We start from the raw sequence: 22,117 nt of genomic DNA on the forward strand, positions 1-22,117 counted from the left end.
GACCAGGCTGCCGTACTAAGCTAATCAAAGGCCTGTGCAAAGTAGACACAGGTATTTTGTTTTGTGTAAAGAAAAAAAAGTAGTTATGGCAAACTAGTTCCTGGGGAAGCAAGCTGTTCAGCTCTGTAATAACAGGACACCTTGCTGTTCTGTCCCAGATATATCTTAGGTGGCCACTGTCCAAGTGTCTGTTGCTGTTTCCCACGATATTATTTTACAGCATGAAAAAAAATACCAGCAGCACTAAATTTAAACCTATCTTTGCTCAAAGCTATACCATAATGTCAAAGGATACCAATTCAACTTAAATACAGAAATATTTACATCAGGATGGATGTTACATTCAAAGACACAAACTTTTAATACAATCTGAGACTTGACTTTTTAAAAATATCTGGAGATTATTTCCTATGGAATCACTGCTACAAAACAGTTCAGAAAACTTACCTGAATTTTCCTATTGGACTACCCAGGACAGTTAAGTGGAAAGGAAACAGATGCATCGGCAGTTCCCTGGCTGATCTGTGTACATACACATGGTAAATGTACAAAGAAACCTCATGCTCTGCCCTCATAAGGTGACAGTGTAGTTCAGATCTGAGTTACACACATCACCTTTTGTAATTTAACCAAGGATTTTCAGTTCTACTCACACTCTCTGACAATGGGATATTACCACTTTGCAATTCTCCTTTTGCATAGTATTGTTCAAAAGCACTTGTGCAACAATAAAAGATTTGCATTAAGCAGAAAAAACTGTCCCTAGCTAAACCAGTCCAAAGCTAACACATTTTTAAGTCACTGCTTTGCATATGTAGTGTCTAATAACTCTAAGATTAGTACTGATATAACTTGATGCTTTTAGGAAGCATTGGGTCAGACATAGTTGCACCACTTCTAAAGGACTTGGAAAAATAGAGTCAAAACATTGTTGCTCACAGCTTAACTAAATGCAGAAATTCCTTAAAGTGTTCTGCAGGAGGTCAAAGAGAAAAGTAATTAGTCAGCTGGAAGACGTATATGCAAACTAAGCTTTCCATGTGGGGAGCAAGCTGCAGTAAGACATTTGTGTTAGAACTGAGAGGGTGAGTGGTGATCACAAAAAGTAGAAACATTGAACAATGGAGAAGGGAGGGAAGACCTCATGATTAAGACAACATTCTTCACAGAAGGACAGTCAGGAATGAGTGACTAGCCACAGGAGGAATGTAGGACAGCATATCAGATACAGGAATGATATTTTTTCCAGTGTAATAGTGTCAGCATTTAAACTTTTCTGGCTTGATCTTTCTCCATCCATTAGTTGTTTTTCATTTTTAAACTCTGATAGAAAAATTGCTCAACAGCATAATATAATTGGCAGCTTGAGCAAGAATAAGAGATAATCCTTTGGGGGATAGTCATTGCTTTAGGACATTCATGTTTACTGACTTATAAGTAAATATAAAGCATGTTTCATAAGAATGGAAAACTGTCTTCACTGTCTAACCCCCCAGAATTGGGCCCAGACTTATAATTTGGCTTTCCTTCTGGTCTCCACTCAATATTAAAACCAAAATTTGACAACTGCAATTTTTTCCTCACCAGATAAAATATTTACTAATTCCTTGACTTGAACATAGATCAGTAATGCTCAAAGCAAAAACATCCAACCTCTCTTCCTCCTGAAAAAAATTAACTCCTCCCTCAAAAAACCCAGCAATGAAAACCAAGAGAAACCTTTAGTTGATACTAAATTTAAATGCATTAAACAGCTAATAAATGTTTGAGGGCCAACTGCCATAACTTGCATAATAAAAAACAGGTAATGGATTATTCACCACATGTTAAGTTCCCCTTCAACAGTCTATTTCCCTACAATTCCAGCATAAAAGTTTTCTGCAACATCAGTGTGTCTTTCCATTTCAGCACCTTGCAACCCCCCTTAGAAATTACCTAGAGAAGACCACTTTGCTGCTGCTTGTGTGTTCTCACTCAGCACCTATTCCCATGCTGTCTGAGCTTCTACTAGGTCTTAAAACAGCATGGCTAATATCTACCATATGTTGTTTGTACTTTCATCCTTCCCCCAGGGAGGAAATGTGCTATAAAGAGTTTGTTTTCAAGGTGGTTTGTTTTTATGGTTGGGGTGGGGTTTTGTGTGGCCGAGCTGGAAAATCATCTTATCAGAGCTTTGGTCCAAAAAAGGGAAATTTGTTCAGGCTCATCCTGACAAACCGAGTCAGCAGTGTTCCCTTGGTGGGTGGCAAAGCACACCTCAACAGTCTCCCAGGTGCAAATGCAGTACTACCTTGTGGGTGGGACATGGTCTTATCCCCATCCATAGGAGTGTCAGTCAGAGATAAAGCTCCAATACCTGGAGTTTCAGGTGGAAACCACAGACACAATTACCTACATACTTGGTGCAAGGCACCAAGCAGGGAAATGTTCAATTTCTGAGCACTATTAAGGCTAAGATCTATGTATAGTGCATATGGTAGCCTAAATTTGTGATGTATGCTTCTTTATTCTGTCATTAATACACATAAGCACAGATGCAATCTTACAACTCTAGGAAATAGGGGATGTGTGCTGTCCTGAACTTTCTCCCACACTCTTTTGTGTTCTGGGGGTTTTTTTGGTTGGGTGGTTAGTTTGTTGGTTGGGTTTTTTTGCCGATTTTTTTTAAACAGAGCCAGCTCATATAGTTTAGACCTCTAGTATGTTTTCACATTTTTTCTGATCCCTGTGATTATTTTGATTGGCCTTCTCTGAAATTGCTTTAGCTAGCTGAGCTTGAACAGTTCCTGCCACAGATTTTCATCAACAAAGTGCGTGAGATGGAGTTATAATTGTGATAGCAAACACACTGATGATGTGCTGCACTTGGAAGTCAAAAGATAATTGAAAAATCCTTATGACAGATGTAAGCAGCACAATTGTATTTAACATTTCAGTTTTGTCTTTACAGTATATTGTTTCTTGACTTTTAGGTTAAATGCCTCCATTAATAGGAATACTCTTACTGATAAGAAATGCATTTTCTTAGTTCCCAAAGGATAAACACCATGAAAAGAGAGAAATGTGTGTTTGAAAGAAGCCTCAGCAGCTGTCTAATGATAGACAGTGTGGTACAGATTTTCCAAATGGAAAACAAACATAACAGTGTTTTATGAAAATTAAACAACTGAAAATAGACACAATATCAGAAATAGATATCACTGTACCCCAATCTAAAATTCCCCTGACAATCACTCTGACATACTCTCCATATTGAACAGATTTTTTAAAGTATGTTAGTATTACTGTTGCCTTTTACCCACTGATGTATTTTCTAGGTACTGGCTCAAGACTCCTAACCAATACCATACAAGTTCCATAGACGTTAAAAATAATTTAGTTGCAATGGGTAATGGCCTCTCCTACTTTTACTTTCCTTCAATACTGTTGCATTAACTCAAGTTTCGAATGCTCTCAGTGCACTACCTCTTGCTGGCAGCAGATGTCCCCATGTGCCCAACACTTCGCACTTGTAAAAAAAGGCTAGTTGAGAAATGGCATGAACTGTTTTCATCAGCTGAACGCCGTAACGTTTTTACTTCACTCATTTCCACAAAGGTCTGGGAATAGGCAAAATGTGTTGCTTCGACATTTGTGTAAATGAAAGACTGAAGGATCAGGAGAAAATACCAAAATTCTGTGAATCTCAATTCAGTTTTTACTTTATGCTTACAAACAAACAAAAAAACAAACATAAAAGAAGGAGGATTATTCTTAGGCAACTTTTCCAATTTACCACAAAAATAATTAATCAATCTTCTTCTCTGGGATTCCTTGGTTGGTATTTAAATATAAATCCTCTCTAACACAGAACCTGAATTTTTGTAGTTGGTCCCCAGATATCCATCCTCACATCCTGGTTTTGGCAGATTAGGGGTCCAAATCAGACAGCAAATATAAAAATTGGAAAAATTTGGATTTCACATCTCTTACTTGACCTTGCATTTTTGAGGGTAGCTAAATTAATTTCCAAGTATGCACTACTTAAGTAAGCATAAATTTTCCACTTTGGATACTAGGACACTACAGCTCTTCTAAGATAGTGGAAGCAAGAGTAATCCTCTTGAGTCAGTGATTGCAGACAACCAATGTTAGATGCTAGAGCTACTTTAGTGTGGTTATAGAAATCTACAGCACTCATCAAGAATTGCTTTGTTGGTGAGATCTCAGGATCTACCCAATAATGATGTTCTTTCAAACCCTGCAATGTACTTTTGCAGCCTTAGGGACAAAAAACTGGTACAGAAGTTTTGCTCAAATTTCTCTATGAGGAAACACGTGTGGTTAAGGGCAGGGAAGGGGGGAGTGACAAGCCTTGTTTCTGTAGCTAGCCACATATGTCCGATTTTGGTTAAAATATTTAACAGAAAAATCACTTGGAAAATGTACTGTAATTACAGCAAATGGTTTTTAAGCATTTTTTTCTCCATATGGAATAAAAAAATGTGTCTGGGAATGCTGGTGCCACAATTCCAAATTCTTATTGTCTCACTTACTTCCTGATGAGATCCATATACAAAAAGCCTTGAAATACGAAATTACTGTAAAAACTCCTATTGCAAAAGCCACCCATTTCATGATAAGACTATTGACAATTAAACAATGTGTGATTCTTCTTTCACCAGCTGTGCTTAGAGCAGAAACAAACACGGGTAATGTTATAGCATCACAAAACTGAACACAGAATTTTCAGGCACTACTTAAACACAAATGCCACAGAATCTAACTAACTAGTGGCTTTCTTTTCTTTCTGCGTAACTACAAACACATTCCAATGAATCAGGCCAAGACTTTTTACCTACAGGTACAGAAGGAACTAAGATTTGCTTAGAAGTAGCTCTAAATGTTCTCAGTTGCTTTCTGGTTTTGGTGAAATGTAAATGTTTTATAACCGGAAAAATGTGGCAAGCCTAGGAGAACAGAAGGTCATTGGATTACCTTACTTTCTGGTTTTGATAACAATCAACAGAGCTGATAGAGTTGATCAGCTTCTTTGTATGGAAGTTTAGCAAAAAGTATCTTTTCCAAGGGTGAACCATTTATCAGACTTTTCTCCAAATTCTTTTGCCTCCCCCAAAGAACCAACTATTTGCATTTGGATCAATCAGTGGTTTCTATTATTGATAATAGTTGGAGAAAGTAAGCTCTCATCTCACACTCTTTTCTACTTGTGAACTGCCCCAATAGTGAACTTGCTTTTCCTTTTCTGTCTCCTGGAAAAATCACTCATTATATTTGGACAGTTGTTCCATTTTGCTACCGTGTTTAAGCAAAGACCAACTGATTATAAGTTCTTTTTCATCTTACACATTAATTAAGACTACTGTTGTCTTTTTAAAGAATCACTCAGAATATAACCCAGCAGCATAGAAATAAAACTTGCAAAGAAGAAATAGCAACTGAAAACTAACTGGCTTGTTTTCAAAACCAAAAGGCACAAGCTAGGTGAGCTCCAGTCCACTGCATTTCTCAGCAGTCCTATTTTTAATGTGAATTTTAAAGTGAAACAATGATATAAATGGGAATTCATATTAAAAATATCCTACCATTAGAACAAAAAAATTTAAGATATTTTCTTCAAGAGAAGGGGGGGAAATCTATTAGAGTAAACAGGAATAATTGGGAGAATATTTAGATGGAGCACAAGCTATGTTGTGACAATTTTTTCACTTGAAATTGCTTACTAGCTTCAGCTGCTGGCATAAATAATCGCATACAGCAAACTGTTTTCCAGCACAAATATCTTACAGAAGTGAAGCTGTAAAATCACTGTTTTGTGATGCACTGTGAAATTCTGAAAAGCTTCAAAAAACAACCTGTACTCTTCTCTGATTTCAGCAGACTTAGATTTTCAGAAGTGTCAGAAAGGTAAGTTTCTGTCTTATAAAGGCACCAACATTCACTCATTAACAAGGACTGCATTGTTGTCTCAATCCCCTCTTTACTGTTCAGGTCTCTCTGAAAGGTATATTACAGCAATTATTCTGTGTTTGGAAAGTGTGTGGAGGGGTTCTCAGTCACTTTATTCACCATTATAATTTTATCTTGTTTATTTTATCTTTTAGATGTTAACTGCTTACAATTACTTAGTTTTGCATAACATCTGGGGTGACTATGGAGAACAGAGATTGTATTCCACTAACTGGGTATGAAACAGCAGTTGAATGGGGAACTGTGCTTGTACTCAGGCCTTGCTCAGGTAGAATCATATATATCAAAATAAAAGCCAGGTAAGAATTTCAGTGCTTGAAAGAGCACTCCTCTATTAATTAAAAAATGTTTTCAGCCACATCTGGTCTGAATTTGTAGCAGTTATGTGGCAACTCTCTGAGTAACAAATATATGCAAGGTGTTGCCTGACAGACTAGACTAGCTCTGCCAACACATGCACACACGTTTTACCTATAACCACAAAGTATTTCAGCTAGTGCTCTGGTATGCATTACGTGGATCTGCAAACGATACAGCGCTTTTCTGTGCTTCAGTAGATTGGCAAGAATGATGAGCTGGCAAAGGAATACTTTGTATTTTACTGGATGAAATTTAGTTGCTTCTTTCACAGGCAATTTTATATGTGTATCTTCAGGGAAGCAAACTCCATGGTGAACACCCTGCATTAAAAAGTTGAAGTTTCCATAACTTTTCAAACTTCCCTCTACTCTGATAACATCGCCTGAAATCTCGTTTCTAAAATCAAGTATGCTAGTAAGAGTTTTACAATCACACACTGCAGCCAACACTGTTACCATTAAAATGCAGAGACACCTAAACAGCAAAGGAGCTGAACTGAAGAAAACACAGACACAAAAAGTCCCACCATCTGTAGAAGGTATCAGGGAATGCATTAGTAATCAGTGCTTGCTGCAGTCAGCAAAATGGTGTTACTGAGAGCACATTATTCTGCCTACCTCAGTGGCGAAACCTAGTCATTATGGAGAAAAAGATTATGTTATCATAGACAGCTCAATCTACTCTCAAATGTCCTGCAAATGGTTTGTGAAGATTTACAGCTTGCTTAAAACTTGAAACAAATATTTAGAGTGAGGCAATTATGACAGAGTGGGATTCTAAAATGCTTCTGTGCCCACGGTGTTACATGGATCTAAGAAGCTACCAGATATTGAGCCATATGAACCATGATGAAGGTATGATCAAAATCAAAACCTGCAACTATCTCCCATCTTTCCATTTTTTTCTAAGGTGACAAAAGCAGCCACTGCACAGACCACAATTTCATCCCAGCTTTGATCTGAGTTCTGCAATATCGCAGGCCTCAAAAAGTTCAGTAGTTATTTTCTATTTTTCATCACAAAGATTTGTTGTCAACTAACTGTAGCAGAATGAGAACGCTAAATCTGTTGTTAATATTTAAATATGATCAGCTAACTGAATTAATTTAACATGCATTCAAACTTCAGGCTAGGAACTGTCAGTGGTTCCTAATCCAAACCAATTCGTTAAGACTTGACTTGGAAGATAGGTATCTATTGCATTTCTTTGTATCAATAGTAAAAAATTGCCACTTTAATCTCAAAAATTCAGCTTTAATTTAATTCTTAAAAATTCACACGCTATTCCCATGAGACTTGCTACATCTGAACCACACTCAAAACCTGATTTTGGGGAACAACTACAACCACAGTACAGTACAGGGAAAGAGCTTGTCTCTGATATGGATACCATCTTTCACAGACTCTGTGTAAGATCTCTTTTAACTGAAGTAGGATGTAGCCACCTTCCTATAACATCATGATTATGTAGTTGCCTATTCATCTCCCTGTTCTTTGCAGGCAAATGAAATCTACAATACACACTGCAGCACTATGGGAAAAAATTAATTATCTTGCTTCAAAGGACAGCTGTATCTGACTAAAACACCAAACTCTCACTTCATCTCACCTTTCTTTTTAGTGTATCCTTCTCTGAGGCATCTAGTCACAACTATGTGAAGACTGCATACATCGTATTTTCATGTTTCTCAGTGCAGAAATTTCTAAGGCTCTATCCCTCAGGAAAACTTTTAAGTAATGGTTCCACTGTTTGTTGTTGCAAAAGACGTCACTAGAGACCCCACTTTTATACAAGACAACAAGTGGATAACAGTGCTGTAAAAGTAGAGGGGTTTGTACAAACCAGTGTGACCTTCATGTAACCACACAGAGGCTAAAGCTCTATTTGGGTTGCATTAGCAGACAGCTTTTATCTAGTCAGAGCACCACCAGATGAAATACTCCTTTGAAATTTCTACATCAAAACACTAAGGATGGAAAACACTGATGACAGGAGAGCTTCTAAGACACTTTGTATGAGACTGGAGTCCAATTCTTCAGGTAAATAAATGTAATTGACTCAGGATTGATATCCCATTGCTTCTCTTCGAGTTTCATTCTTAAGAGAGGAGGCCTGCATGACAATACCTAAAGGAGATGTGCAATGTGAACCTTTGGAGTCAAACCCCAGGAGCTTCTGTTGGACACTTTACTGACAGAATTTATGCCAATTGTATTTTTATTTCTCATCTTGCGGGTCTCAAGCTCTACCTTGCAGAGAGTGCATGTCACATGTATAACCTAAAATTCATGTCAGATTAGTCCATTAGACCACTTCTTAAAAATAGCATATGAAAATTACTTTTCAGCCCAGAAAAAGTCAGTCTGATGCAGACACATGATTTTATTACTTATCACTCTGCATATTGAATCTAGTCAGTTTGGACATTTTACATGTGATGAGCTGACAGCATTTCAAAACATGCTGCATTATTTATTTTGACTGAATTACTCCTGCTGTAGTGATCTTGACTTCATTATGGTCAACTTGTTTTAACTCCATAAAAATAGTTTTGAGTACAAGTCTGCTCATAATGTCTGCTATGTTTCTAATTCAAATATGCGAAGAGAAACAGCAATTAGTCAATTCAGTACAAGCACAAAGGCAGACAAGAAGAAGGAACACAAATTTGAAATGTTCTATTAATACAGTGCTTATGTTTCTAAAATAAAAGAGATTTAAACTGACACAATTTGGAATGAATAATGTTCTGTTTGTACTAAGGTTTTGAAGTAAAGGGTAGACAGCAGTTCAGTTGCATATTGAGGTAAGGGAGAGAAACAAATGAGTCACATATCTACTTTCTCCTGCAGTAGGGACAACCAACCCAGGTGAAAGTTCTGGGCTGAAAATCACCAATCTGGATATGTCTGAAGTGTTGAATGAGAGATATGTGAGATTTAACCACACAGGATACAAAATCCAGCCCTACAGCAGAAATATTGCAACACCACATATGGTAACTTGTTCTCTGCAAGGCAAACATTTTCATTTAAATAGTGTATGTTCTGTCAGTAGTCCCCACAGCCCAGCTAAGCAGCTCTTACAAGTTCCTAATACAAGTTTTCTTTAGTCATCACAGAACTAAGCCTATCTAGTGTCAATTCCATATTAAGATGGTTAGTTCAGCCATGTACTGGAAATTAAAGTGCTCAGTCCACTGCTGCCTAGTCCACATGGGACACAAACATTGAAAAGAGGTGTAGACAGGAGGCAGACTGCTATGCCTATATCCACCTCTCTGATAAGTTAGCTTTTCATTCCAAAGGTCCACCTTTGGCTGAAAATACTTTAAAAAGAAGATTCTGGCCACTCTTACACAGTTACAGTAGTCGTTAAGTCCAAACAGCTGAGGTTAAATTTGGTCCTCATGGTATGCCAGGAAAATATTACTGCATTTCCACTTTATGTCACTTAGTCACTACAGTTGTTCAAGGTGCCATGGAAGAATTAGGAATAGCTAGAATGCACCAGTGCTTTGACCGCTAGGTACTCTTACTCTTTCACAAATCTTGTGTCAAAGCTTGAGATCTCCAGATGTTTCCCAGACAGATCTGAGACAGGTTTCTGCCGTCTGATTTAAAAATTAATTCAGAGCTAATTCACTATAGAACTTGGATTAAGCACATCTGAGATGCAGTGGTGTACAGATTTAGATAACACTAAGTTTATGCCATGCTCCGCTTGCCTTGTGCACAATTACTCCTCCACATATCAGGTAAGTTACAGAACTTGATACTCCAGTTCTTCTTGGCACTTGCACAGTGTCCTTGCAACATCTTTGGGCTTCCCACTAGGAGCTGAGACACAATTTCTGGCTTAATAGACAGCTTTCAACTGACTTTGAAAGTTTTTGTACTTGCTGACAGCATCATCTCAGTGGAGCTTCAAGTTTCAAAAACTAAAAAAGATTAACTAGTATTACCCTGCTATTCCCCTTGCCATTTTGGTATTGCTTTCCCAATGCTTTCTTTTTATTTTTTTGATAATTTTTTTATGGTAGCCACAAAGCCAACATGTTACAACTAGGCACACTAAAACCACAATTATCTAAATTAAGCTTTCATCACCTAGAATGTGTGAGAATAGTTGCAAACACTCCCTTATGTCCTTAATCTCCAAGGCCATCTGTCTGCGTGGTTGGAGGAGGCAGGGGAGAAGTAAATGACCTCAGGGACTTCTTCCACTAGTTCCCACATTTCTCTGCCGACCATGGACATATCTTCAACACAGCTATACAACTAGAAGGGCAGCAAGTACCACCATCTCCTCACAGTTACATGCCATTTCCTAATGTGATTCTTCCCTTTTCGCTGATACCAGGTCAATAGAAGATCCTACTGTCTGTCTCATACTTGACAAAGCAAAAATGAAGAAGCCAGAGGAAGAACTAATAGAGCAAAGAGGACAGAAAAATAACTAGCACTGGCTACATCTGTGACATTTAGGAAAAAAAAAAAATTCTTGATAGCCACACCAAGTCCTATTTTTTGGCATCTGGAGTGATCAGAGAACTACAGCAGAAAACTTGAATGCCAGTGTTGACTCAGGGGAACTGAGCTGGGGATTCAAAATGGGGTGTGAAAAATGAGTGGGTTGGTGAGGAAGATCCAGAATAAGAGTGGTTTAGAAATATTGTGCAAATGGAGGATGGGGCGGGGTGGGGTGGAGTGGGGGGGGGTGGGGGGGCAGAAGTACAGAATTTGAAACATACAGACCAGGAATTCCTATAGGGCACTATCTCAATAGCTTTCATCAGGTCTTTAATTTCAGAGATGTTTTTTGTTTCCCCTTTTCTCCCAGTCATAAACTGCCATTGCAAAGGATTTATCCTTTTACCTCCCCCTCTTTATTACTGTCAGAAGTAAAACAGCCTTAAGCAATTAACAGCAGTTGCCCTGTGTTGCAACAATGAAACTGCAGAGTAACAGGCATAGGCTCATTATTATGAGAGACCCAGCACTATGACAATCCAGACCAGGAACTCTGAATTCACTGCCAGAAGAATTACGGGTTAGTACGTTATTAACTTCACTGCATTTCATGCTGGAAACAATTTGTCCAGTGTTTCATAAAATCCATTTCTTAGTCTCCCAATTGTACATATATATGTCAAATATTGAAAGTCAGAATCTGATGAGAGCAGAGATGAGAGCAGAGTGACTCAATCTGCTGCCCACCAAGACAACTCATGCGGCCCACTCTTCTGGGGGCAATTTGGGACTGCATACCAGACACATTCTTTGAGGCTGGTAGTAGCAGCCGCCTCCCAAGAGTTCAAGACTTCAGCATGACACAATGGCCACAGAAGTACTTAACAGTGAAGAAAAGAGTCTTCATGCAGCTAAAAGCCAAAAGAGACATTTCTTGTCTGTCTTGACTTTTCAGATAGCCTCAAACCACATATTTCTCTTCATCGAGCAGAGCTTGGAATTTGACAAGTATATCATTAAGTTCAGAAACTCAGGGAGATTAACTACTACACATTTCAGCTAGTGTGAAAGTGAAGTTCACTGACTTTAACTATCCACTACTGTAAAATTGCAGTTAGCAACAGCCACAAGATTTTTGGTATCAACTCTTCAGTCAACTGTTGCCCCCAGTTTCTCTCATCCAACCATGGTGAAGACTAGTGAGTGAAACCCCAAGGGATGTGCTTCCATTGTGCTGTCCCAGAAGACCATCAGAAACACTCCACAGTTGTTTAGCTCCAGCTAACCCATTCTGAAACATTGCCTTTAACAGCTACCTCACTTCCCAAGCAATCTTCTTTCCAGTTGACCCTCCTCTCTGCTGACTTTTAGGCAGTTGCTCAAGTTCTGCACAGCTCTACACAGGCACTCAGTCACCTCTCCACACCCAGGTGCATCTGTGGGGAGAGGCCTTCAAAACTACTCTTTTTCTTCACAGCGTTTTTCTCTTCACAAAAATCTTTGAGATTTTAGAGCCACTCAGTTCGGCAAGACTCTTAAAGTAGTAATTTCTGCTCTTATCTGTATTTGCTCATTATTTCCACCATATTCCCCAACAATCTTTGGCTTTTAGGGCCACTCACTTTGGCAAGACTCCTGAAGAAGTAATTTCTGCTCTTACTTGAATTTACTCATTATTTTCACTATACTCAGGTTTTACTTTTGCTGGTTCTCTTGTCAGACAAGTATCTGAGGAATTGTTCCTTCCACCAATGAATTCACCAGTTACAGATATAGAGGTGTCAAGTGTAGCCTGCGTTAATGAGGTACCAAAGCACAGGATCTGCCTGTTGCCTTGTTCCACCTAGGACAGCATGGGGCTGAGGAAGCCTGTGTGTGTGTGGAGAAAGCAACAGCAAGCAAACTCCAGCAAGTTCAACAAACAGGACCAGGTTTGAAATGTTGTTGTGAGAAGTACACATGCATAAATCCATGTTTATCTTCTTAGGCAAGTCCAGTTTATAGCTAATTTCATTTAGTCAACGCTGAAGTCAATACTGAAGTATATAAGTGTTTAAAGAGGGTGACAGCAAGAGGATGGAGCCAGGCTGTTCTCAGGGGTGCTGAGCAATAGGACAAGAAGCAATGGGTGGAAACTGAAGCACAGGAAGTTCCACCTGAACATGAAAACTTTACTGTGCAGGTGACTGCACATTGGAACAGGTTACTCAGAGAAGTTGTGGACCTTTCCTAATCGGAGAGATCCAAGAACTGTCTGTCTAGACACAATCTCACGCCATGTACTTCTGGGATGGCCCAGCTTGAGCAGGGATGTTGGACCCGATGGCCTGCTGTGGTCCCTCCCAATCTGACCGATTCTGAGAGTCAGTGATTCTGTGATCTTCCCAGGGTAGCCTCGCTCCCTGACGAAACTCGCCACACGGAACAGCAGCTTGGAGAGCTGCTCGGGATGCCGGCGGGGCGGCCGCGCACGGAGCGCACAGACGCCGCTCCTCCGAAGGCCGCGGCGGGAGCCGGGGCCGCGCCGGCCGCAGGGGGCGCTCTGTGCGCGGCCGGGCCCGCCCCTGGCGCGCGCGGGCGGGGAGGCGGAAGCGGCGGCGCGGCCATGGCGGCGGCGGGCGTGGGGCAGCAGTGGGTGCTGGTGGAGATGGTCCAGGCCTTCTACGAGGTGCGGCCGGGCAGGCGCCCCGAGCGTGGCGGGGCGGCGTGAGGGCGGCTTGGGGCGCAGGGAGAGGGGACGTATCGCCGGGGCTGCCCCGGGGGCGGCGGCGGCGGGCGGCGCTGGGTGAATCGGGAGCTGGGTGCGGGTCAGTGCCGCGGGGATCGGGCTGCGCTCGCCGTATCCTGAATATGTGTGAGTGCAGCACGGCTGTATATTGAAAATATAGACGCATGTCTTATTTCTCCAAGTTTATAAAGCGACATTTAAGGCATGTAGCAGAGCATTAAGTCTGAAGGTTCACAGTATTTTACTGGGGTCAGGGTTTGTAACTTACAAGTGTCGTTTGCAAGGGAGGAAACGGCGTTTAAGTGTTTAGGCTTGAGTTCCCTCCTGAAGAAGATCAGCTGTGCATGTTTGTACCCGGTCTTTGTTTCGTGATGTTAAAAAGGATGTCCTGATGATAAGCGGTGGGTTTGTGTCCCTTCCTTTGGCAAAGGGTGGTAACTTTTTAAGCATGTGTGCAAGGTTTGCCGTCCAAATACAGAAGTGCTCAGCTAGTGAAGCAGGTAGCACGCTCTAGTGCACTGAATCCAGGATAACTGAAGGCACTAAAAAGCACAGGGACCTCAGTGGGAGTATACGGTATGTTCTTTAGATGTCGTGTCATACAAGTCATGTATGTATTCGTAATATGTTTGTGTCTTAGTATGTATCATAAACTGAAAAGTACTCTGCAACAGGTAACATTTGTTATTTGCAGTTTGATACGCCATAGGATTTTTTTACTGGTTTTAAAAGCTTGTGTCCAACTTACTTTAGTTTCTGGATGTGTGGTAAGTTTAGCTTTGATGGCAGGTCAGATACCACCAAAAATGTTGATGTGTGGAAGCAATTCACCTGACTTGAGGAGGGAGTGCGCTTGTTTGTGTGCACTTCGAGTCTTTTGAAAATGATAGACAGGAGCCTTTCCAAAACGGAATAACTGGACTCATCATTAATACTAGGTGTCCAGTGCTGATGTTATAACTTCATATCTACTTCAAACTAGCTGTGCTGCCAGAGCAAACTGATTTTAACCCTCCAAGCGCCAAAGAGGCTAACTTTAACTTGGATCAACTCTTGTGTTCTGGTTTGCTTTGTGTATTCCCACACATTGCGTCTACACAAGAGTAAAGGACACAAGGATAAAACTACTTGAGGTGACTCAGTTGGTTTATACGTGATCAAAGTGCCTGTAAACCTGACAGAAGCTGCCTATGAGAACAGAATTGGCTTTCTTTGTAAATACTAGCTGTCCCTGCTGGTGGACTGTAAGTTATAAAAATGGAGGGTTGAAGTATAGGTGACACAGACCTTCAGGCTCTCAGGATACTTCTGCTTGTTTTGAAAGCCTTCTGCCTTTGTGGGCGCTGACTGGTGCAACATGTATGACTTACCTGCCTTTACTCGCAGTATTCAAATTATGTGTGGAACTGAAATCAGTTATCAGTTTAGAACGGGCCTTGTTTATGAACAACAGACTAAATCCATTCAATCTCAAGTTAACAGCTACAAGTAGTAGCTGCAAAACATTCCACTTTCACATAGTTGTAATTTTAACTGATTTAGAAATACATCAGCTGATGATCAGCTTTAGGTTTTTTTCTGAGTGTGCTTGTAGGAACAAAATAGTTGTGTTGTGTCACACACTTCAAATAGAATTCTCTTTAGAATGATTTTTGTACTTCTGTTTTCAGGCTCCTGCTTACCATCTCATTTTAGAAGGAATTCTAATACTATGGATAATCAGACTTCTTTTCTCCAAGACATACAAGCTTCAAGAGCGATCTGATCTAACACTTAAGGTATGGTGAAAAACATATTTCTCTTTAGAGAAATAGTTCATAGCAATTGATGCATTTGGCTGTTGAACCACTGCTGCATTATAAATGGTTCTGCTTTTTTGCTTTAACTTCAAAGGGTGAGCTTACTTTTGCCTCAGGAACTGCTTGTTGCTTAAACATGTCAGTTTGTGCTTTTAAAGTAGCACTGTTTGAGACTCTGAGAAATAAGAAAACTGATGTGACAGTGACTGTTAAGCTATGAAAAGCTGGCATTAGCTCTACTCAATGGAGGGCTTTATTTTAAAAATGAAAGCTATGTTAAAAACACCCACCAAGCAAAATGAACTGTAAGATTGTGTCTGGTGGGAAAATGGTCAATCTGTATATGTGGTGTCTATAAGTAATAACTCTGAGAATTTACAGTGGGTTCCACAAAAATTGTGGTTTAGCAGAAGTTTCACAGAGGGCAAGTCCTGCCTGACCAGCCTAGTAGCCTTCTGTGATGGAGTGAATCCATCAGTGGACAAGGGAAGGGCTACCGATGTCATTTATCTGGACTTGTGTAAAGCCTTTGACATGATCCCCCCCTCAACATCCTTCTCTCTAAATTGGAGAGAAATGGATGTGATGGGTGGACTGCTAGGTAGATAAGAAAGTGGCTGAATGGTCTCACCCAAAGTGTAGTGGCCACTGTCTCTGCATCCCAATGGACACAGTGACAGGTGGTGTCCCTCTGGGATCTATACTAGGATCAGTGTTATTTGATATCTTAATTAATGGCTTGAATGATGGGATCAAGTGCATCCTCAGCAGATTTGCAGATGACACCAGGCAGAGTGCTGTGGCTGACACACCTGAGGGAACAAGATAGAAAAGTGGATCCATGGGAATCTTCTGAGCTTTAACAAGACCAAGTGCAAGGTGCTGCACCTGGGTCAGAGCAAGCTCCGGTATCAGCACAGGCTGGGGATGAACAGATGGAGAGCAGCCCTGGGGAGAAGGACTTGGGGGTGCTGGTGGGTGAGAGGCTGGACATGACCCAGCCATGGGCACTCCCAGCCCAGAGAGACAAACGTGCCCTGGGCTGCATCCAAAGCAGCGTGGGCAGCAGGGGAGGGAGGGGATTCTGCCCCTCTGCTCTGCTCTGGTGAGACCCCACCTGGAACACTGCATCCAGCTCTGGGGTCCTAGCACAGGAAGGACAGGGACCTACCTGTTGGAGTGAGTCCAGAGGAGGGACACCAAGATGATCAGAGTGATGGAGCACCTCTCCTATGAGCAAAGGCTGATTAGCCTGAAAAAGAGAAGGCTTCGGGGTGACCTAAGTGCAGCCTTCTGGTACCTGAAGGCAGCCTACAAGAAAGATGAAGGGAGACTATTTACGAGAGCATGTAGTGACAGGATAAGGGGCAATGGCTTCAAAGTGGTGGGTTTAGATTAGATACTGGGAAGGAATTCTTTACTGTGAGCTTGGTGAGGCACTGCCACATATTGCCCAAAGAAATTTTGGATGCCCTATCTGTGGACGTGTTTAAAGCCAGACTGCATGGGGCTCTGAGCAACCTGGTTTAGTGGAAGTTGTCCCTGCCAGTGGCAGGGATATTGGAATTAGATGTACTTTAATGTCCCTTCCAACCCAAATGCTTCTGTGACTGGAGGCAGGAAGTGAACTAAGCAGGAATCGATGGCCGGTTCAGTTTTGTGCTTGGAAGAGTTTGAATTGATGTTGGGATACTCAAAGTTTGCTATCTTTGGTAAGAATACAGAGAAGGAATGAGTGTGAAGGGAGCTCCAGTGCAGTGAAAACTTAGTGTTCATGTCATCTAGGAAGACATGGCGCAGCCTAAGTATTTTGGAGGATACTTCTTTTTTGTTTTGTTTTAAAGAGTCATTCTCTCTGCAGTCAAAGGCAGGAAAAGGCTCTTTGCAACTCTTGGGTAATTGGTGACCCAAAAAAGTTGAAACCTGTCTTTTCCTTACAAAGTAAGAAATTCACTCATGTATCTCTATGTGCATCTTGGATTTTATCATGCAGTTGCAGGTCATCATCTTCATTCAGGACTGACAATTTTGCTGAAGCTGAGGTATTTAAGAAAATTCTTAGACAAATCTGTAATAGTGCTATGTGGAGAAGAAAATTGTTCTGTGTCTTTTCAGCTGGGGGCAGTAAACAATTGGGAGATTGCACATGTAGCCAGTCTGCTACAGCTCAATGAAAGCAAGGGTTTAGAAGGGTGTCAGGGGCAAAAACATGTGGAAGTGGCTTAGGCTTAAATAACCTTACTTTTGCAGGTTGACAGTATTAAAATTCACTAGACAGCAGTTAACAGACTTTCTGAAAAACAGAAGCATGCAAATATGTTATTGCTCTGATACTTCTGTTGAGACTTTTACAAACTTTACTGGGGTTGAAAGGTGAAAAGGAATGTGAATACTGGCAAAAATGCAAAGTGGTCAAGAATTACCTTGTATATAGATAGACTAGATACACGATTCACATTGCAAGTTACAGAAGCAAAAAGTTACACAGTGCTGTGAGCTGTATTGAAGGAAAGGGTTTGACTGTTAAAGACACCGTAGGCTTGTTACCTTTATCTTGATGGTGAAAAAAAAACCATGAGTGAATGCTCTTTGTTCTGATCCTGTGTTCAAGTTGGCTAGCCATGAAGGAGGTGCAAGTTAGAGTAGCTGACTGTATCATTGACCTTTGAAGACAGAAGTAGTGGTTGCTTTAGGAAGAACTGTATTTGGAAGGGAATGTTTTGTCTACAGATAGTTCACTGAAAGTAAGCATAAACACAGCAGTGAAGTTAGAATGTGAGTACATCTTCTACAATTGGAGGAATTAAGCAAACTGATACATCAGAGTCATGGAATGATTCAATTTCTCTTTCTACAGTGTAGATAATTCTTGTGAAGAGAGCTCATGTATTTGTGTAGGGGGATAGCTGTGAACACACAGAGACATGCCTTCTCCTTAAACTTCACTAGAAATCTGCACATAATTGACACTAGTCTGTGTTGTGGATTAACCCCAGTAGGCAGCTGAACATTGCACAGCTGCTCACAAAGCAAAGGAAGAGTAAAAGCAAGAAAACTTGCAAGTGAATATAAAATTACTTAATAAGCAAAGGAAAGTGGAAGAAGACAGAAAACAAGACAAGTGATGTAAAGGTGGTCACTCACCACCTCCCATGGATGGACCAATATCAGACCAAGCAAAAGGTGACTAAATTCCTTAAAACCACTGTTCTCCCTTTTATTGCTGTGTGACGTCGTATGGTACAAAATCTATGTTCGGTTAGTTCAAGCCTGGTTGTGTCCCTTCCCAATCTCTCAGGCATCCACCAGTCTATTCAGTCAGTGTTAATGAAGAATACAATTACTGCACAGCCATCTTAGAGATCTGTTACGACAAGTCAGTCCTGGGGAATGAGAAGCAGATGACACATTGTGCAACCTAGTGCACTTAGGAGTCGTGCTTGTAAAACAGTGAAGAAATCCACCATGAAGGTGGCTTCTAGGTTCAGTCAAATGTGTAGCAAGAGTACTACGAAATCCAGTGCAGAAATCACCTTTCAACTGACTGACTCTTAGCTTTGGTAACAGTGTTTGTGTGTATTCCTACTGGTTCTTTTAGAAAATAGTGTCTCCCAAATCATTAACTAAAAAGGTGGAGTGCTTCTCTGATACTGTAAGTTCCTGATAGTTTGACATTTTAGGAAATGTAAATAAGTCTGTTGCCATACAGGATGCTAGACATAGATTCTTATGGGCTTTCACACAAAGTAAAATCTATAGAAAGTGACAATGAGGACTGGAGTGGGCTGTGGAAGTTTGCACGGCAGCCTTTAGCTATATGTGAAAGGAAGGTACCCTGCTATTTGTCTTTTACTGTGCAGTAAATGGTAATGATACTGAGCTTTTCTCTCAAAATCTGTGAAGTACTACTAAGAGTCACATCTTACCATTTGCAAATGGGAGGAAGAGTTTTTTCCTTTGATTTTAGAATTTCCACTGCAGTAGTAGCATGGGACACATTTTATTTGAGTGATATTAGTCAGGAGGCTGGAAAGTTCATATTGGAGACAAATGTTTAATGTGTGGCTGAGAAATACATAGATCTTGAGAGCTCTGTTTTGCAGGAACTGCATTCATAGACCAATCAGATATTCTTCTATAGGGAATGGCAGAGGTAGTCTGTTCTTGTAAAGGTTTTCAGTAATTCTGAGCCAAGACTCCCTAGGTAGGTAAAATTTCTCTTATGTATGAGCATATGTACATACATTGAAAGAGAGAAATTTCTAACTGGTGTGCCCATTATTTGTGCCAATTTATCCTATTATGTTACAGGAGTCTAGAAATACTGTGAAATTAAAGACGTATTATTTGAGGACCAGTAAATAAAAAGTTTTATTAATCTTTTGATATTAATGCAGAATATGCATGTATGACATCGTTTCAGAACACTACTGCTAGCTAAGAACTGTCTTCATGAGCAAAATTGCTCATTGTTTTTTTAAGAACCTGGGTAAACAAGGCAACTTTTTAAATAATTTGCATTGAATGTGTTTACAGCCAAGTATTTTCCTTACCCAAGGTACATGGCAATTAAAAAGCAAAATCCACAACAGAATGCAACCACCCAAAACCGTTGTATATGTATGTGTGGGTATCTGTGTGAATTTAGATAAATAGATTTAAGATGTTTTTATGTATAAATATGCACAAACGAATGCAAGATTCTGCTACAGGTAGGGTTAGGCTTCAGAGAGCCAGAAAGTTCAGAGTCCAAGGGATATTGGGGCTGGAAAAGTCATGCTGGACACCCATGGAGATGGGGACTTCAGCCTCAGCACCAAGCTTCCATTACTGTTTGGGTTAGGGCTCAGAGAGCCAGAAAGCCTAAAGCTAAATGTATAAAAAGGTATGTATATTGTAATTTATAAAATATACTTATAAGCATTTTAGAGATTATATTTTCATGTTTATTTTGTATTAGCCATAAAATAGATACTTTTTATAATGTTATTTATATTTTATTTATTGCTTATATAAACTAAAACTAATTATAAAAAAAATATAAAAGGGCAAGAGGAAAAGTTGAGGGATGAGTTCACTTACATTACAGTCCAAGAGAGCGGAAACGGAAGGGTTTGAGTTAATTCTTTTCATCAAGTGGATATTTTCAGTGCAGTGAACTAATGAGAAGTAAGCAAATCAACTACATATGGAGGATGTTAAAGTGTGAATTAAAAATTTGGTTTCTTTTTGTGTTTGAAAATTAACTTTTTTGTTGACATTGGTGTGAAATTTGATCTGTTTAGGAGGTAGAAGATAGAAGTACTTTGATGTTGAGTCACTGCATGAGAGTCTGCTTCTGCCTCGTCCTTTTGTTCAGAGGCAGATGGTTGTGTTTGCCCTGAACAGTCAGCAGGACAGGCCAGGGTACTGAGGTATTTGGTGAATGGAAGGAGGAAAGGATTTGCATTGTCCCATCCGCAGTGGTGGGTGGCTGGTTTAGGCTGAGATTGGTATTCATTTTAATCATCAGTGTCTCCAGTCCCCTCTTCTGCTAGGAACTGGTGGAAACAGAATACATGAGATGTGAATACGCAAATGTTTGTCTATGTCCATCAAAAACCAAAATGCTATGTGATGGACGAGGAGAATGAATGTGAGCTAGAATTAATTAAATGGTGTTGTTTGAAATGATGATTAGACTTCTTCTGTATGTTCTCAGTTGTGTTAAGAGAAAAATCAGGATGTTGCCATGTCTCATCTGTGACTTGTAAACCTATGCTGTTAGTTTGTGTGCAGCAAAAATTTAAAGGGAAGAATGAAAACTTCTTAGAAATTAGTATGAATGGGGGATAGAAACACTAATTAGGAGTTGCTCATAGATCTCAACTGCACTTGGACTGTGCTAGTTTATTGTAATTACAGTGTGCATCTATAAATACTATTTTTCTTACTGCTAAACTCCTTGACAAAAGTATTTTAATTGATCTTGTATCATTTATTGCTAAGCTGCTAAGCTTTGATGATATTTTGTACACTTAGCTAAAAAATTTAGACTTTAATGAAAAAGTTAAGTACATGCTTACACAGTTTTAATTCTGCTTTCTTTGAAGAAAAGGAGTTTTATATTGCGTGCTCTTCTGTAAGGCTGTTCAAATGTTCTGTGTTCAGGTCTCAAACAGAAGAAACACCATGCTTCCTAAGTCCTTCCCTCTAAGGCATTTGATGTCAAATAAAGCTTTTCTTACTTATCCTTCCATAACTGACAGGCTGCACCACTTCTCACCTGAATTATTTTGCTGCCGAATTAAAACAAAATCCAACAACCCTCCCCCACAAAAACCCCAAGCCAAAATTAAACACAATGAAAAACTTCATCAATCATCTACCCTGTGCTCCAAAATGAATGTAAAGCTCTTGATTCTAGATACACTACCCGTTAAGGATTTTGGGCCTTTCAACAGCTACTGTAGGAGCAGAATGAAGGCTGCATGAGCATACATCCTGCTTTATGATTGTCAGAATTCTTTGAACTCTTGTGGAAAGGTATAAGATACTACTGGGCAACTGCAACTCAGGATGTGGTTTCCCAATAGCATCAGCCAGTCTTGGTTGGGATTGGGACTCTTGTGGGTTCTAGCTGAGATTTATATCCCATCCTGCTTTTGCTGAGTTAGTTTTCATCTGGATCTGAGTAACACTTTTGTCTGATTTTGTAACTGCTTCTGCCAGCACAAGGAACAGGAATGTGTGGCTGCAAGAGGACTGCACAGCAGCAGCTGCTGGCTTGCAGTGTGGTAGATCAGCAC

General features: G+C 40.2%; 1 protein-coding gene across 1 annotated transcript in view; it reads left to right on the forward strand.

Moving 5' to 3' along the window:
* The first annotated feature begins 13,389 nt into the window (after positions 1 to 13,389).
* SPTLC1 (serine palmitoyltransferase long chain base subunit 1) overlaps positions 13,390 to 22,117 on the forward strand; it is a 34,158-nt gene continuing 25,430 nt past the window's right edge. Inside the window, exons 1-2 of the mRNA XM_048291667.1 lie at positions 13,390 to 13,470; positions 15,201 to 15,308. Of these exons, the coding sequence (XP_048147624.1) occupies positions 13,408 to 13,470; positions 15,201 to 15,308 (171 nt within the window). The 5' untranslated portion in view covers positions 13,390 to 13,407. The remainder of the gene's footprint in view (positions 13,471 to 15,200; positions 15,309 to 22,117) is intronic.

Source organism: Corvus hawaiiensis, chromosome Z, assembly GCF_020740725.1.
Source record: "Corvus hawaiiensis isolate bCorHaw1 chromosome Z, bCorHaw1.pri.cur, whole genome shotgun sequence".
In the NCBI taxonomy this organism is placed as follows: domain Eukaryota; kingdom Metazoa; phylum Chordata; class Aves; order Passeriformes; family Corvidae; genus Corvus; species Corvus hawaiiensis.